Source organism: Salmo salar, chromosome ssa11 (genome assembly GCF_905237065.1).
Source record: "Salmo salar chromosome ssa11, Ssal_v3.1, whole genome shotgun sequence".
Classification (NCBI taxonomy): domain Eukaryota; kingdom Metazoa; phylum Chordata; class Actinopteri; order Salmoniformes; family Salmonidae; genus Salmo; species Salmo salar.
In genome coordinates, this window is record NC_059452.1 from 106,088,767 (window position 1) to 106,108,362 (window position 19,596).

At 38.2% G+C, this 19,596-nt stretch overlaps 1 protein-coding gene across 1 annotated transcript in view; it reads right to left on the minus strand.

Moving 5' to 3' along the window:
* Window positions 1-460: 460 nt before the first annotated feature.
* LOC106563906 (cell adhesion molecule 2) overlaps window positions 461-19,596 on the minus strand; it is a 678,742-nt gene continuing 659,606 nt past the window's right edge. Inside the window, exons 9-10 of the mRNA XM_014129855.2 lie at window positions 16,677-16,799; window positions 461-6,616 (exon numbers count right to left, since the gene is read on the minus strand). Coding sequence (XP_013985330.2) covers window positions 6,501-6,616; window positions 16,677-16,799 — 239 coding nt within the window. The 3' untranslated portion in view covers window positions 461-6,500. The remainder of the gene's footprint in view (window positions 6,617-16,676; window positions 16,800-19,596) is intronic.

The following is a 19,596-nucleotide window of genomic DNA, read 5'->3' on the forward strand; positions in this document are numbered from 1 at the left end:
CAGAATTTCTGTAATTGCTTCCCCCCCCCCCCCAAACAAAATCCCAAATTTTCAATAAATCCTTGTTGGAATATTCTGGATTTTCTGCTTGTTCCCTCCTGATTCTGGGAACCTTACAACTGGCATTTCAGTAAAACCTGGGAGTTTTTTTGGGGTGGGGGGGGGAAAAGTTACCCCCTTATTATATTCCTATTGTGACCTGTGTACATCCAGTCTTTGCTACACGCTAAACGTGTCTGTACATCTAAATGAAGACTTTCAGCTTGGTTTTAATGATATGTTGGAATCTATAATGTGTCATCTATTGGTTCTTATATAATCTACATTGTGTAGTGTCATATAAAACATTCTAGAAAGAAAAAAAAAAATCACAATGAAAAGGGTGACCTTTAACCCCATTGATTGTGTACCTTGAAAGTATGAATCTAATGATGTTGTTCAGAAACTTTCAATCTGAATATCGTGTGTAAATGCTTTATTATTACCAGAAGTGATAATGACAACATGATATAATCGCTAGTAGTGACTGTGAAACATCAACCACGATTTTTGCTGGAGCTAGTTAACGAAGCTAGCTAAACAGTTAGCTAACAAAACTAGCTAATGAGCTAGCTAACGACGTGTGTTGTTGGAGCTAGCTAATGAGCCTAGCTAAACAGTTAGCTAACAAAACTAGCTAACGAGCTAGCTAACTACGTGTGGTGTTGGAGCTAGCTAATGAACCTAGCTAAACAGTTAGCTAAGAAAGCTAGCTAACGAGCTAGCTAACTACGTGTGGTGTTGGAGCTAGCTAATGAACCTAGCTAAACAGTTAGCTAAGAAAGCTAGCTAACGAGCTAGCTAACTACGTGTGGTGTTGGAGCTAGCTAATGAGCCTAGCTAAACAGTTAGCTAACAAAACTAGCTAACGAGCTAGCTAACAATGTGTGGTGTGTTTTCCTAACTTTACCTATTGACCCCTGACACTCTTTTCTCCAACAACACCTTTCAGATCTGCAGCACAGCATGCCACCAACACTACAGTGTCCTCCTCAATTAAATCATTTTGAAATCAAATAAATTAAAGATGAGATTTGGAAAATGGTCAAAGAAAAAAAGAAAACTTGTCAAAATGTGTATTACCAAAATTCTGCACTTACACAGTATATACATGCCTTGTGCTGAAAAGATATTAGCAATGACAAATAAAAAGTGTAGCTATTTTTTTTCTTCCTTCAGTAGATAAATTGGCTAATATACAAATCTGAAGGTATAAGGATCCCAAAATCTAACAACATCTTTTACTAGTTACCACATTTAGCAGATGCAATATACAGCCAGCCGTATGCACAAGGGGAGGGCTAAGAACCATATATCAACAAAACATCAAATCAAAGACTGTCTACTGTATACTGTTTATATATTAAACACTACGGTCTGATATGGAGTACAGTAGGTTGTTTTATACTATTATTATTATTGGTTGAATAAGGGAAAGCCAATTTCTCTCCTCTTATTTTAACTAGGGTTGCAAAATCCTCCAATCTGGATTTCTGGAAAAACCCGGGAATTCTGGGAAAGATTTCAGAATTTTGCAACTCTAAGCAGAACCATTCCTGAGGGTAACTAGCAGTTGTCAAGGTAACACTGATGTTCAAGGGGAGGGATGGTTGTTGTGCTTCTGTATTTGTCTTTTCTGTTGAATGTTTTTTTGGGGTTTCCCAATGCTCCATTCAAGGCCAAGTCTTGGCCCAAACTATAAAATACTTTTAAAAAAAAGAAGAAAAAAAAAAGAACATTTTTTTTTTTTTAATAAAAGAAAAGTATCCATACAATTGGTCGTTACCAATACAACGCCATAATACGGTGCAGCATGTTCGATTTAGCCGCTAGAGGTCAAATAGTTGAATCCCTTTGAATCGCTTAAACGGCACGGAGTTGTCCATGGTTATAGCTGAGCTGGGAGTCTCCTTGCCTCACCTGGCGGGTAAAAGGAACGCTCTACGCCGTATTGTTCCGTTTTTTTTTTATTGATAACGACCTATACAACACTACTCTACTACCCACAGTGCTTGACTTGGGATGAAAGAGGTGCAGGAGCTGTATTTTTTCCAAGTCAATCCATTAGAATATGTTCACCGAAATTCCTATATGAAATGATGCTGTAGAAACTTCTGACTATTCACTGTTAAAGGTTCATGCACATTTTGACAGATGGAATTTTATGACTTTTTCATGACAACCAAATTTCCATGACCGATAATTGGTAGCGTCTCTATATAGCCTACATTAAAAAGTCTGAATAAATGTGGTATTGACACTAGAAGGCTACTGGTCTCTGATTCCACGTTGGCCTACTATCTCCTGCCGTTGTGCCCTTGATCAAGGCACTTAACCCCCCCCCCCCCCACAAAGTAGAATAACTGCATTGTTGGGCTACTGTATAAAACACGTGTGGTCAACTCTCCATCTGAAGAGTTGCTGGACATGCAGGCAGCCCTGAAACACATCCGAGTCTGCTTATAGCAAGGTCCTGTCGAGCAGCTGATGTTAAGGCTACACTGTGGAGTATTAGAGCAGGGCTGGAATAAAAACCTGCACTCCCAGTAGCTCTCCTGGACGATGGCTGGCCACCCCATGATACAAAAGGTTACAATATTACCAAACCAAATACTTTTTTTTTTTTTTTGTCTTTATACAATTATTCCCTCATTCAATGAATCAGGGATAAAAATGGATGAAGTAGGTTACTTCAAAGGAAGGTAGCTAAGTCGTGGTTATCTATAACCTTATAAGGCTAAAATATTAATGTTTCAGAGCAGATCTACGCAGAGCATGGAAGCTATTTTTCAATTAGGCTATTTTTAGACGTTTGTTGGAGTTACATAGCCTTCTGCTTAATAGACGGGAATCCCAGCTTTCAAATAACGGTGTCAGATGTATTTCTCAACAGAACCATTGGAGTTAACAACATTAATGCTTAGGTCTATAGCAACAACAAAAAAACCCCCCAAAAAACGCTAACTAGCGAGATAGGCTGGAGCATGTTTAGTTACGTTTTGAATTGGCTATTTAGTTAGTCTAGCGTTATTTTATTTTATATTTCTACCTGCTGCTGAAACATCTCTCTCTCTCTCCTCAGTCAACTGCACTGGCACACAGATTTTTTTTTTAAATATTTTTTTTTTTTTGTTATTGAACCTTTATTTTAATAGATGATCCACAGCACACACATGTTGAAGGGTAGGCCTAATTCTGATCAGGGCTGATATGTCGATTTTTAAAGTGATTGATAATACATTTAAAAAGGAATTCCCAATAATATGACTTTTATGACTCTTAACATCAATTTGGAACAGCAACTTCCTGTTTTCTAACTTGAACAGGCAACTTCCTGTTTTCTAACTTGAACAGGCAACTTCCTGTTTTGTAACTTGAACAGGCAACTTCCTGTTTTCTAACTTGAACAGGCAACTTCCTGCGCTTTCAGGCTGGCGTATTTTCTAACTTGAACAGTCAAGTGGCACGCATAAACCGGACTTACAGACTTTCCGTCAAATAAGCTTGAACAAAGCAGAATTAGCATATAAATGCACATTCTCCATTGCTATTCAATGCAGATCCCGCCTTCATTCCTACTTTGATGAGCGTTTTTTTTTTTTTTTGCCACTGTGCGTGAATCCGGGCCAGTGACAAGCCCTTTGTTTTTATGCCAGTGCGGCGCTCCAGACAGCTCTGGCCCAAGTCAAGCACTGACTACCCCAAATAATAGCATCGTTCTACATCCCTTCGGCAACCGATGGTGCTGTAGATAGATAGATAGATAGATACTAAGTTGCCAAGGTGACACTGTGAGAGTGTTGCGTTAGCGCAGCAGGGTTCTGAACAGGAATATACAGACAGACAGACGCATCATGTATCACAGACAGTAGAAGTAATCAAGGTAATGATTATTATGCGTGATTTAAAAAGCAAGACATTAATTGATTGTTGTTTCAATTTCATTTGATATAAACCTTCACCCAGCATCGTTTTCGTTCCTTTTTGGTGTTCAGAATTTATATTATGAGTGTCGTTAATGATCAGTCGTTTCGTCTGTCTTAAAGACTCTACCACCTATATGGACTAATGACTAATAATGAAGAACAAATTACCCACATATCATATCTCACAACATATATCTCACACAAAACCTCCATCCTATCTTTATCCTACAACGGGCCATTGTTTCTTGAATACAGTTTGTATTATACCAGAAAACCCTCTGTCCTGTCATGCAGGAGGCAAGGGCTCTTGTTTACAAGTCTATCCTTTTTTTCAGGTACAGTTTTATTCAGGGTGACAGTGAAGGGGACTGCGAAGGGTTAGTGAAGGGGACAGTGAAGGGTTAGTGAAGGGGACAGTGAAGGGGGCAGTGAAGGGGACATTGAAGGGATGGTGAAGGGGACATTGAAGGGGACATTGAAGGGATGGTGAAGGGGACAGTGAAGGGGACAGTGAAGGGGACAGTGAAGGGGACAGTGAAGGGTTAGTGAAGGGGACAGTGAAGGGGACATTGAAGGGGACAGTGAAGGGTTAGTGAAGGGGACAGTGAAGGGGTTGGTGGGTAGATGGGTAGTGAAGGGACCAGTGAAGGAGGCAATGTAATTGAACAGTGAAGGGGACAGTGAAGGGGACAGTAGATGGGTAGTGAAGGGACCAGTGAAGGAGGCAATGTAATTGAACAGTGAAGGGGTCAGTGAAGGGGACAGTGAAGGAGACAGTGAAGGAGACAGTGAAGGGGACAGTAGATGGGTAGTGAAGGGGTAAGTGAAGGGGACAGTGAAGGGGACAGTGAAGGGAACAGTGAAGGGGGACAGTGAAGGGAACAGTGAAGGGAACAGTGAAGGGAACAGTGAAGGGGGACAGTGAAGGGAACAGTGAAGGGGGACAGTGAAGGGAACAGTGAAGGGGGGAAGTGAAGGGGACAGTAAAGGGGGACAGTGAAGGAATCAGTGTAATAGAACAGTGAAGGGGCCAGTGAAGGGGGACAGTGAAGGAATCAGTGTAATAGAACAGTGAAGGGGACAGTGAAGGGGGACAGTGAAGGGAACAGTGAAGGGGGACAGTGAAGGAATCAGTGTAATAGAACAGTGAAGGGGACAGTGAAGGGGGACAGTGAAGGAATCAGTGTAATAAAACAGTGAAGGGAACAGTGAAGGGGACAGTGAAGGGGGACAGTGAAGGGGGACAGTGAAGGAATCAGTGTAATAGAACAGTGAAGGGGACAGTGAAGGGGACAGTGAAGGGAACAGTGAAGGTGGACAGTGAAGGAGTCAGTGTAATAGAACAGTGAAGGGGGACAGTGAAGGAGCAGTGAAGGAGTCAGTGAAGGGGGACAGTGAAGGGAACAGTGAAGGAGGACAGTGAAGGGAACAGTGAAGGGGGACAGTGAAGGGAACAGTGAAGGGGGACAGTGAAGGGGACAGTGAAGGGAACAGTGAAGGGAACAGTGAAGGGGGACAGTGAAGGGAACAGTGAAGGGAACAGTGAAGGAACAGTGAAGGGAACAGTGAAGAAGACAGATCATCTAATGTATCATTTCGTCTGAAAGACATAAGGCGTAACCAGCACATATATTCATTTAAATAAAAATGTAAAAAAAACGAACATGTTTAATTAAACAACGTTGAAGCCTAGGAGCTGTGACATGACAGGCAAAATAAGAAGAGAGCATTTGTAGCATCAATGTAAATGAATGACATAAAGCAGTTAAACAACAGCATTACTGACAGTGTGAATGAAGGCGGCATATTTGAGGCACCGTGTAAACGTGAGGGTGTTGGGTGTGTGTGTGTGTGTGTGTGTGTGTGTGTGTGTGTGTGTGTGTGTGTGTGTGTGTGTGTGTGTGTGTGTGTGTGTGTGTGTGTGTGTGTGAGAGAGAGGAGGTGTTTAGGCGTTTAATAAGGAGTCTGAAGTGGTCTCGGTGTCGGTGGATATGCAGATTCTCAGGGGTTTATTTCACATCAAATATGTAAAAAAAAAAAAAAAGGCAACATCTCCAGACAGCCAGTAGAGGGCGCTGCCTTTAAAAACGAAGGCCGGCGTCAGAAACTAGGACGGTTAAAAAATAAAAAAAAGTGTAGAAGAAGTGAAGGGCGGAATGAAATGATAAAAAAAAGAGAACAGAAAGGCCAGCAGGAAAGAAGGGATGAGGGAAAAAGGAGAAGGTGGAGTTTTTCCTCTCTGTGGACTGCCCAAGGGGTTTCCTTAGTGACGCAGCAGGGGCAGTGGAGAGAGAGAGAGAGAGAGAGAGAGAGAGAGAGAGAGAGAGAGAGAGAGAGAAGGAGAAATTGGAAAGAGAGAGAGAGAGAGAAATAGGGAGAGAAAGAGGGGGCAGCATATCCCCCTCTGCAGTCTAAATAAAGTATAGAAAAGGGACGGAGAGAGAGATAAAGAGGGGGAGAGAGGGAGAGATAGAGGAATACAGACATAAAGACAGAGAGAAAGAGTGGGCAGCAGATCGGAGCGCCCTCTACAGTCTAGATAAAGTACTCCTTCTTCTCCTCAGCATGTGTGTTGCCCTCAGCGTTGATGATAGCTGTATCAGCATCAGGCGCGTCGTCCGCTCCTTTGGCCTCGTTGGTCAGGTACGTTCCTATTGGACAACAGACAGGAAAACAATACGTGAGGTATATTCCTATTGGACAACAGACAGGAAGAGAACATATGAGGTACGTTCCTATTGGACCACAGACAACATATAAACATGAGAAACATATCCATGGTGGTTCTGTGTTAAACACAATGTAAAATACCAGTCCTCCAGTGCCTGGTCTGGAGCGTAAAGTAACAAGCACTGCTGGTGTAGCAACTTATAGGTACCAAAACCCCTGGTCTAAAACCCCTGGTCCAAAATCCCTGGTCCAAAACCCCCTGGTCCAAAACCCCTGGTCCAAAACCCCTGGTCCAAAACCCCTGGTCTAAAACCCCTGGTCCAAAACCTCTGGTCTAAAATCCCTGGTCCAAAACCCCTGGTCTAAAACCCCTGGTCCAAAATCCCTGGTCCAAAACCCCTGGTCTAAAATCCCTGGTCCAAAACCCCTGGTCTAAAATCCCTGGTCCAAAACCCCTGGTCCAAAACCCCCTGGTCCAAAACCCCTGGTCTAAAACCCCTGGTCTAAAACCCCTGGTCCAAAACCCTTGGTCTAAAACCCCTGGTCTGCCCTAGAAAGACTGTAAATTACGACTGCCAGAACGGACCCAATTATTGGTGTGTTATTGTCAGGTTATAGCTGGTTACTTCACTGGGTTATAAACACTGGTTATACTTGGTAAGGTGTGTTACACCTGGTTATACCTGGTTACTTCACTGGGATATAAACACTGGTTATACTTGGTAAGGTGCGTTACACCTGGTTATACCTGGTTACTTCACTGGGTTATAAACACTGGTTATACTTGGTAAGGTGCGTTACACCTGGTTATACCTGATTACTTCACAGGGTTATAAACACTGGTTATACTTGGTAAGGTGTGTTACACCTGGTTATACCTGGTTACTTCACTGGGTTATAAACACTTGTTATACTTTGGTAAGGTGCGTTACCTTTATGCCCGTCCCTGCAGGTAACCCTGGTTATTTTAATTGGGCTACAAACACTGGTTATAGATGGTCAGGTGTGTTATTGTCAAGTGTGTTACCTTTATACCTGATATCTGGTTATAAATGTAATAGAGTTGGTCAGGTGTGTTATTAACAGGTGACCTACCTTTATATCTGACAATGAACCTGATTATAAACAAACTGGATAGACAAAGAGAATTAGTCAGGTGTGGTACTGTCACTTTTACTACTATCAGGTATGTTATCTTTATGTGTTTAACAGGTACTATCAGGTATGTTATCTTCATGTGTTTAACAGGTACTATCAGGTATGTTATCTTCATGTGTTTAACAGGTACTATCAGGTATGTTATCTTTATGTGTTTAACAGGTACTATCAGGTATGTTATCTTTATGTGTTTAACAGGTACTATCAGGTATGTTATCTTTATGTGTTTAACAGGTACTATCAGGTATGTTATCTTTATGTGTTTAACAGGTACTATCAGGTATGTTATCTTTATGTGTTTAACAGGTACTATCAGGTATGTTATCTTCATGTGTTTAACAGGTGTGTTTTTTAACAGGTACTATCAGGTATGTTATCTTTATGTGTTTAACAGGTACTATCAGGTATGTTATCTTTATGTGTTTAACAGGTACTATCAGGTATGTTATCTTTATGTGTTTAACAGGTACTATCAGGTATGTTATCTTTATGTGTTTAACAGGTACTATCAGGTATGTTATCTTCATGTGTTTAACAGGTACTATCAGGTATGTTATCTTCATGTGTTTAACAGGTACTGTCAGGTATGTTATCTTTATGTGTTTAGCAGGTACTATCAGGTATGTTATCTTTATGTGTTTAACAGGTACTATCAGGTGTGTTATCTTTATGTGTTTAACAGGTACTATCGGGTATGTTATCTTTATGTGTTTAACAGGTACTATCAGGTATGTTATCTTTATGTGTTTAACAGGTACTATCAGGTATGTTATCTTTATGTGTTTAACAGGTACTATCAGGTATGTTATCTTTATGTGTTTAACAGGTACTATCAGGTATGTTATCTTTATGTGTTTAACAGGTACTATCAGGTATGTTATCTTTATGTGTTTAACAGGTACTATCAGGTATGTTATCTTCATGTGTTTAACAGGTACTATCAGGTGTGTTATCTTTATGTGTTTAACAGGTACTATCAGGTATGTTATCTTCATGTGTTTAACAGGTACTATCAGGTATGATTTCTTCATGTGTTTAACAGGTACTATGACGTGTGTTATCTTTATGTGTTTAACAGGTACTATCAGGTATGTTATCTTCATGTGTTTAACAGGTGTGTTTTTTAACAGGTACTATCAGGTATGTTATCTTTATGTGTTTAACAGGTACTATCAGGTGTGTTATCTTTATGTGTTTAACAGGTACTATCAGGTATGTTATCTTTATGTGTTTAGCAGGTACTATCAGGTATGTTATCTTTATGTGTTTAACAGGTACTATCAGGTATGTTATCTTTATGTGTTTAACAGGTACTGTCAGGTATGTTATCTTTATGTGTTTAACAGGTACTATCAGGTATGTTATCTTTATGTGTTTAACAGGTACTATCAGGTATGTTATCTTCATGTGTTTAACAGGTACTGTCAGGTATGTTATCTTTATGTGTTTAACAGGTACTATCAGGTATGTTATCTTTATGTGTTTAACAGGTACTATCAGGTATGTTATCTTTATGTGTTTAACAGTTACTATCAGGTGTGTTATCTTTATGTGTTTAACAGGTACTATCAGGTATGTTATCTTCATGTGTTTAACAGGTACTATCAGGTATGATTTCTTCATGTGTTTAACAGGTACTATGACGTGTGTTATCTTTATGTGTTTAACAGGTACTATCAGGTATGTTATCTTTATGTGTTTAACAGGTACTATCAGGTATGTTATCTTCATGTGTTTAACAGGTACTATCAGGTATGTTATCTTCATGTGTTTAACAGGTGTGTTTTTTAACAGGTACTATCAGGTATGTTATCTTTATGTGTTTAACAGGTACTATCAGGTGTGTTATCTTTATGTGTTTAACAGGTACTGTCAGGTATGTTATCTTTATGTGTTTAACAGGTACTATCAGGTATGTAATCTTCATGTGTTTAACAGGTACTGTCAGGTATGTTATCTTTATGTGTTTAACAGGTACTATCAGGTATGTTATCTTTATGTGTTTAACAGGTACTATCAGGTATGTTATCTTTATGTGTTTAACAGGTACTATCAGGTATGTTATCTTCATGTGTTTAACAGGTACTATCAGGTATGATTTCTTCATGTGTTTAACAGGTACTATGACGTGTGTTATCTTTATGTGTTTAACAGGTACTATCAGGTATGTTATCTTTATGTGTTTAACAGGTAGTATCAGGTATGTTATCTTCATGTGTTTAACAGGTACTATCAGGTATGTTATCTTTATGTGTTTAACAGGTACTATCAGGTATGTTATCTTCATGTGTTTAACAGGTGTGTTTTTTAACAGGTACTATCAGGTATGTTATCTGTATGTGTTTAACAGGTACTATCAGGTATGTTATCTTTATATGTTTAACAGGTATGTTATCTTTATGTGTTTAACAGGTACTATCAGGTATGTTATCTTTATGTGTTTAGCAGGTACTATCAGGTATGTTATCTTTATGTGTTTAACAGGTACTATCAGGTATGTTATCTTTATGTGTTTAACAGGTACTATCAGGTATGTTATCTTCATGTGTTTAACAGGTACTATCAGGTATGTTATCTTTATGTGTTTAACAGGTACTATCAGGTATGTTTTCTTTATGTGTTTAACAGGTACTATCAGGTATGTTATCTTTATGTGTTTAACAGGTACTATCAGGTATGTTATCTTTATATGTTTAACAGGTATGTTATCTTTATGTGTTTAACAGGTACTATCAGGTATGTTATCTTTATGTGTTTAGCAGGTACTATCAGGTATGTTATCTTTATGTGTTTAACAGGTACTATCAGGTATGTTATCTTTATGTGTTTAACAGGTACTATCAGGTATGTTATCTTCATGTGTTTAACAGGTACTATCAGGTATGTTATCTTTATGTGTTTAACAGGTACTATCAGGTATGTTTTCTTTATGTGTTTAACAGGTACTATCAGGTATGTTATCTTTATGTGTTTAACAGGTACTATCAGGTATGTTATCTTTATGTGTTTAACAGGTACTATCAGGTATGTTATCTTTATGTGTTTAACAGGTACTATCAGGTATGTTATCTTCATGTGTTTAACAGGTACTATCAGGTATGTTATCTTTATGTGTTTAACAGGTACTATCAGGTATGTTATCTTTATGTGTTTAACAGGTACTATCAGGTATGTTATCTTCATGTGTTTAACAGGTACTATCAGGTATGTTATCTTTATGTGTTTAACAGGTACTATCAGGTATGTTATCTTCATGTGTTTAACAGGTACTATCAGGTATGTTATCTTTATGTGTTTAACAGGTACTATGAGGTATGTTATCTTCATGTGTTTAACAGGTGTGTTTTTTAACAGGTACTATCAGGTATGTTATCTTTATGTGTTTAACAAGTACTATCAGGTATGTTATCTGTATGTGTTTAACAGGTACTATCAGGTATGTTATCTTCATGTGTTTAACAGGTACTATCAGGTATGTTATCTTCATGTGTTTAACAGGTGTGTTTTTTAACAGGTACTATCAGGTATGTTATCTTTATGTGTTTAACAAGTACTATCAGGTATGTTATCTGTATGTGTTTAACAGGTACTATCAGGTATGTTATCTGTATGTGTTTAACAGGTACTATCAGGTATGTTATCTTTATATGTTTAACAGGTATGTTATCTTTATGTGTTTAACAGGTACTATCAGGTATGTTATCTTTATGTGTTTAACAGGTACTATCAGGTATGTTATCTTTATATGTTTAACAGGTATGTTATCTTTATGTGTTTAACAATTACTATCAGGTATGTTATCTTTATGTGTTTAGCAGGTACTATCAGGTATGTTATCTTTATGTGTTTAACAGGTACTATCAGGTATGTTATCTTTATGTGTTTAACAGGTACTATCAGGTATGTTATCTTTATGTGTTTAACAGGTACTATCAGGTATGTTATCTTTATGTGTTTAACAGGTACTATCAGGTATGTTATCTTTATGTGTTTAACAGGTACTATCAGGTATGTTATCTTTATGTGTTTAACAGGTACTATCAGGTATGTTATCTTTATGTGTTTAACAGGTACTATCAGGTATGTTATCTTCATGTGTTTAACAGGTACTATCAGGTATGTTATCTTTATGTGTTTAACAGGTACTATCAGGTATGTTATCTTTATGTGTTTAACAGGTACTATCAGGTATGTTATCTTCATGTGTTTAACAGGTACTATCAGGTATGTTATCTTTATGTGTTTAACAGGTACTATCAGGTATGTTATCTTCATGTGTTTAACAGGTACTATCAGGTATGTTATCTTTATGTGTTTAACAGGTACTATGAGGTATGTTATCTTCATGTGTTTAACAGGTGTGTTTTTTAACAGGTACTATCAGGTATGTTATCTTTATGTGTTTAACAAGTACTATCAGGTATGTTATCTGTATGTGTTTAACAGGTACTATCAGGTATGTTATCTTCATGTGTTTAACAGGTACTATCAGGTATGTTATCTTCATGTGTTTAACAGGTGTGTTTTTTAACAGGTACTATCAGGTATGTTATCTTTATGTGTTTAACAAGTACTATCAGGTATGTTATCTGTATGTGTTTAACAGGTGTGTTTTTTAACAGGTACTATCAGGTATGTTATCTGTATGTGTTTAACAGGTACTATCAGGTATGTTATCTTTATATGTTTAACAGGTATGTTATCTTTATGTGTTTAACAGGTACTATCAGGTATGTTATCTTTATGTGTTTAACAGGTACTATCAGGTATGTTATCTTTATATGTTTAACAGGTATGTTATCTTTATGTGTTTAACAGGTACTATCAGGTATGTTATCTTTATGTGTTTAGCAGGTACTATCAGGTATGTTATCTTTATGTGTTTAACAGGTACTATCAGGTATGTTATCTTTATGTGTTTAACAGGTACTATCAGGTATGTTATCTTTATGTGTTTAACAGGTACTATCAGGTATGTTATCTTTATGTGTTTAACAGGTACTATCAGGTATGTTATCTTTATGTGTTTAACAGGTACTATCAGGTATGTTATCTTCATGTGTTTAACAGGTACTATCAGGTATGTTATCTTTATGTGTTTAACAGGTACTATCAGGTATGTTATCTTTATGTGTTTAACAGGTACTATCAGGTATGTTATCTTCATGTGTTTAACAGGTACTATCAGGTATGTTATCTTTATGTGTTTAACAGGTACTATCAGGTATGTTATCTTCATGTGTTTAACAGGTACTATCAGGTATGTTATCTTTATGTGTTTAACAGGTACTATCAGGTATGTTATCTTCATGTGTTTAACAGGTGTGTTTTTTAACAGGTACTATCAGGTATGTTATCTTTATGTGTTTAACAAGTACTATCAGGTATGTTATCTGTATGTGTTTAACAGGTACTATCAGGTATGTTATCTTCATGTGTTTAACAGGTACTATCAGGTATGTTATCTTTATGTGTTTAACAGGTACTATCAGGTATGTTATCTTTATGTGTTTAACAGGTACTATCAGGTATGTTATCTTTATGTGTTTAACAAGTACTATCAGGTATGTTATCTGTATGTGTTTAACAGGTACTATCAGGTATGTTATCTTCATGTGTTTAACAGGTACTATCAGGTATGTTATCTTCATGTGTTTAACAGGTGTGTTTTTTAACAGGTACTATCAGGTATGTTATCTTTATGTGTTTAACAGGTACTATCAGGTATGTTATCTTTATGTGTTTAACAGGTACTATCAGGTATGTTATCTTTATGTGTTTAACAGGTACTATCAGGGATGTTATCTTTATGTGTTTAACAGGTACTATCAGGTATGTTATCTTTATGTGTTTAACAGGTACTATCAGGTATGTTATCTTTATGTGTTTAGCAGGTACTATCAGGTATGTTATCTTTATGTGTTTAACAGGTACTATCAGGTATGTTATCTTTATGTGTTTAACAGGTACTATCAGGTATGTTATCTTTATGTGTTTAACAGGTACTATCAGGTATGTTATCTTTATGTGTTTAGCAGGTACTATCAGGTATGTTATCTTTATGTGTTTAACAGGTACTATCAGGTATGTTATCTTTATGTGTTTAACAGGTACTATCGGGTATGTTATCTTTATGTGTTTAACAGGTACTATCAGGTATGTTATCTTTATGTGTTTAACAGGTACTATCAGGTATGTTATCTTCATGTGTTTAACAGGTACTATCAGGTATGATTTCTTCATGTGTTTAACAGGTACTATGACGTGTGTTATCTTTATGTGTTTAACAGGTACTATCAGGTATGTTATCTTTATGTGTTTAACAGGTACTATCAGGTATGTTATCTTGATGTGTTTAACAGGTACTATCAGGTATGTTATCTTCATGTGTTTAACAGGTACAATCAGGTATGTTATCTTCATGTGTTTAACAGGTGTGTTTTTTAACAGGTACTATCAGGTATGTTATCTTTATGTGTTTAACAGGTACTATCAGGTGTGTTATCTTTATGTGTTTAACAGGTACTGTCAGGTATGTTATCTTTATGTGTTTAACAGGTACTATCAGGTATGTTATCTTTATGTGTTTAACAGTTACTATCAGGTGTGTTATCTTTATGTGTTTAACAGGTACTATCAGGTATGTTATCTTCATGTGTTTAACAGGTACTATCAGGTATGATTTCTTCATGTGTTTAACAGTTACTATGACGTGTGTTATCTTTATGTGTTTAACAGGTACTATCAGGTATGTTATCTTTATGTGTTTAACAGGTACTATCAGGTATGTTATCTTCATGTGTTTAACAGGTACTATCAGGTATGTTATCTTCATGTGTTTAACAGGTACTATCAGGTATGTTATCTTCATGTGTTTAACAGGTGTGTTTTTTAACAGGTACTATCAGGTATGTTATCTGTATGTGTTTAACAGGTACTATCAGGTATGTTATCTTTATATGTTTAATAGGTATGTTATCTTTATGTGTTTAACAGGTACTATCAGGTATGTTATCTTTATGTGTTTAACAGGTACTATCAGGTATGTTATCTTTATGTGTTTAGCAGGTACTATCAGGTATGTTATCTTTATGTGTTTAACAGGTACTATCAGGTATGTTATCTTTATGTGTTTAACAGGTACTATCAGGTATGTTATCTTTATGTGTTTAACAGGTACTATCAGGTATGTTATCTTTATGTGTTTAACAGGTACTATCAGGTATGTTATCTTTATGTGTTTAACAGGTACTATCAGGTATGTTATCTTCATGTGTTTAACAGGTACTATCAGGTATGTTATCTTCATGTGTTTAACAGGTGTGTTTTTTAACAGGTACTATCAGGTATGTTATCTTTATGTGTTTAACAAGTACTATCAGGTATGTTATCTGTATGTGTTTAACAGGTACTATCAGGTATGTTATCTTCATGTGTTTAACAGGTACTATCAGGTATGTTATCTTTATGTGTTTAACAGGTACTATCAGGTATGTTATCTTCATGTGTTTAACAGGTACTATCAGGTATGTTATCTTCATGTGTTTAACAGGTGTGTTTTTTAACAGGTACTATCAGGTATGTTATCTTTATGTGTTTAACAAGTACTATCAGGTATGTTATCTTCATGTGTTTAACAGGTACTATCAGGTATGTTATCTTCATGTGTTTAACAGGTGTGTTTTTTAACAGGTACTATGACGTGTGTTATCTTTATGTGTTTAACAGGTACTATCAGGTATGTTATCTTCATGTGTTTAACAGGTACTATCAGGTATGTTATCTTCATGTGTTTAACAGGTGTGTTTTTTAACAGGTACTATCAGGTATGTTATCTTTATGTGTTTAACAGGTACTATCAGGTATGTTATCTTTATGTGTTTAACAGGTACTATCAGGTATGTTATCTTTATGTGTTTAACAGGTACTATCAGGTATGTTATCTTTATGTGTTTAACAAGTACTATCAGGTATGTTATCTGTATGTGTTTAACAGGTACTATCAGGTATGTTATCTTTATGTGTTTAACAGGTACTATCAGGTATGTTATCTTCATGTGTTTAACAGGTACTATCAGGTATGTTATCTTTATGTGTTTAACAGGTACTATCAGGTATGTTATCTTTATGTGTTTAACAAGTACTATCAGGTATGTTATCTGTATGTGTTTAACAGGTACTATCAGGTATGTTATCTTTATGTGTTTAACAGGTACTATCAGGTATGTTATCTTTATGTGTTTAACAGGTACTATCAGGTATGTTATCTTTATGTGTTTAACAGGTACTATCAGGTATGTTATCTTTATGTGTTTAACAGGTACTATCAGGTATGATTTCTTCATGTGTTTAACAGGTACTATCAGGTATGTTATCTTTATGTGTTTAACAGGTACTATCAGGTATGTTATCTTTATGTGTTTAACAGGTACTATCAGGTATGTTATCTTCATGTGTTTAACAGGTACTATCAGGTATGTTATCTTTATGTGTTTAACAAGTACTATCAGGTATGTTATCTGTATGTGTTTAACAGGTACTATCAGGTATGTTATCTTTATGTGTTTAACAGGTACTATCAGGTATGTTATCTTCATGTGTTTAACAGGTACTATCAGGGATGTTATCTTTATGTGTTTAACAGGTACTATCAGGTATGTTATCTTTATGTGTTTAACAGGTACTATCAGGTATGTTATCTTTATGTGTTTAACAGGTACTATCAGGTATGTTATCTTTATGTGTTTAGCAGGTACTATCAGGTATGTTATCTTTATGTGTTTAACAGGTACTATCAGGTATGTTATCTTCATGTGTTTAACAGGTACTATCAGGTGTGTTACCTATGTCAGATGTTTTACAGGTGTAGTGTATAACAGGTACCTTTATGCCTGGCCAGGTAGCGGCCCAGAACGATGATGAGACACAAGGTGACGAAGACAACCACCGCCACCACTCCTCCAATCAGAGCATGGTCTGGACCATGCTGCCCCATGGCATTGGGGTCTAGAGAGAGGAGGGGAAAGGGAGAGGGACAGAGGAGAGGGAGGGGAGGAGGGGGAAGAGAGGGGAAAGGGAGGGGGATAGAGGAGAGAGGGGAGGAGGGGAAAGGGAGAGGGGAAAGGGAGGGGATAGAGGAGGGAGGAGAGGAGGGGGAGGGGAGGGGGAGGGGAGGAGAGGGAGGGGAGGATGGGGAAGAGTGGGGAAAGGGAGGGGGATAGAGGAGGGGAGGGAGGAGGGGAGGGGAGGGGAGGAGAGGGAGGGGAGGAGGAAGAGGGGAAAGGGAGGGGGATAGAGGAGGGGAGGGGAGGAGGGGGAGGGGAGGGAGGAGGAAGAGGGGAAAGGGAGGGGTTAGAGGAGGGAGGGGAGGAGGGGGAATAGAGGGGAAAGGGAGAGGGACAGAGGAGAGGGAGAGGAGGAGGGGGAATAGAGGGGAAAGGGAGAGGGATAGAGGAGAGGGAGGGGAGGAGGGGGAATAGAGGGGAAAGGGAGGGGGATAGAGGAGAGGGAGGGAGGAGGGGGAAGAGAGGGGAAAGGGAGAGGGACAGAGGAGAGGGAGAGGAGGAGGGGGAATAGAGGGGAAAGGGAGGGGGATAGAGGAGAGGGAGGGGAGGAGGGGGAAGAGAGGGGAAAGGGAGAGGGATAGAGGAGAGGGAGGGGAGGAGGAAGAGGGGAAAGGGAGGGGGATAGAGGAGAGGGAGAGGAGGAGGAAGAGGGGAAAGGGAGGGGGATAGAGGAGAGGGAGAGGAGGAGGAAGAGGGGAAAGGGAGGGGGATAGAGGAGAGGGAGAGGAGGAGGAAGAGGGGAAAGGGAGGGGGATAGAGCAGAGGGAGAGGAGGAGGAAGAGGGGAAAGGGAGGGGGATAGAGGAGAGGGAGGGGAGGAGGGGGAAGAGAGGGGAAAGGGAGAGGGATAGAGGAGGGAGGAGAGGAGGAGGAGGAAGAGGGGAAAGGGAGGGGATAGAGGAGAGGGAGGGGGAAGAGGGGAAAGGGAGGGGATAGAGGAGAGGGAGGGGAGGAGGGGGAAGAGGGGAAAGGGAGGGGATAGAGGAGAGGGAGGGGGAAGAGGGGGAAGAGGGGAAAGGGAGGGGATAAAAGAAAGAGAGAGTTAAGCATGAGTGAGCTGCTGTCATTTTCTCTCATTTGACATTTGAGTCATTTAGCAGATTCTCTTATCCAGAGTCACTTACAGTGCATTCATTGTAAGATAGCTAATCTCTTAGAATTTTTTTTGTTCTTAATGGGTTCTTCGGCTGGGTTCCAGATAGAACCCTTTACATGGAACCAAAAAAGGATTTTACCAGGAGCCAAAAAGGGTTCATCAAAGGGTTCTCCTATGGGGACAGCCGAAAAACCCTTTTTGGGGGTTCTAGATAGCACCTTTTTTGTGTCGGTGAGGAAACCACCTATCACAGTAAGTACATTTTTTTTCTCTCAATAAAGTAGCTATCAGCAAAGTCAGAGCGAGAAAGAAAAGTTAAACGTGAGCGCTATTGCCAGAAAGGCTGTTCATTTCTTTTAAATTATTTTATTTTAACTGTCAGACGTAGAAATACGTATTGTAGAGGCTGACAGAACACGCAAGCACATATATACAGATCTAAGACCCAGAGAGACAAGGATATTCCTTTCTGACAAAATGGACATTTCAAAAAAAAGAAAATTAACAAAAAAAATAAAAACGAGAGAAAGAGAGAGAGAGAGAGTATAAAAAGGAGTAAATCATTCATATTGTTCAGGGACTCTCCACCTCCCCACAGAGACATGGAAGGACAGCGTAGATAAATACAAGACCGCATGGAAACCAGGACAAAATGGAGAAAAAAAAATGAAAATGTTTACTCATATGAGAAAGTAGAAAGGTAGCTTCCCAAATTGCAGCCTATTCCCTATTTATAGTGCAGTGCCTTAGACCAGAGTCCTATAGGAGGTGACATTTGGGATACAACCCATAAAGTATAATACTCTAAGATATAATTCCTGTGCTGTTGTTAATAAGTCAGATGAGAAAGTCTTAAAAAGTCTAAATATTGCTATTTTTTTTCTTTTCTTCTGTCACTCATTAAGTCATAATAAAAATAAAAATCATAGCATCAGAAAATCTTCTCTCCGCCCCATGATGTGTAGAATCGCCTCCTCCTCGAACGAAATTAACTCTAAAACATATATATATTTTTTTATCTCACATGCAGACCCCCTGTCACGTCCTGACCATAGTAAGATGTCATTTTCTATAGTAAAGTGTGACAGGGGGTGTTTTGTGTTTTTTCTATGTTTTCTATTTCTATGTTTAGTTCTAGTTTTTTCTATTTCTATGTTGGGGTTGTTTTGGGGTTGATCTCCAATTGGAGGCAGCTGGTCCTCGTTGCCTCTGATTGGAGATCATATTTAAGTAGGGGTTTTTCTTCCTAAGGTTTTTGTGGGTGGTTGTTTTCCGTTTTGTCAAGTGTACCCGACGGAACTGTTGGCTGTCGTTTTTGTTGTTTAAGTGTCTTCATTAAAGTTAAGAAATGAGCACTCTACACGCTGCAGCTTTGGTCCCCTTTAGACGACCCGCGGTTACAAGGGGATTTCTGAAGAAAGGACCCGCTGAGATCTGGGAGGACTTCAGGAATGAATAGAAGACATAGATAATACGACATTGACAGAAATTCTTATACATTTTTTAAGATTTGTCTTTGGCGTAGAATTGAACAAAGCATAAAGCGAATGACTTTGTCTTGAAAAAAGGAAGTAGCTAAAAATGTGATCGAATTCATGATCTTCCTTATTATCTAGGCTGAGAAATCAATTCTTAGTGAAAAC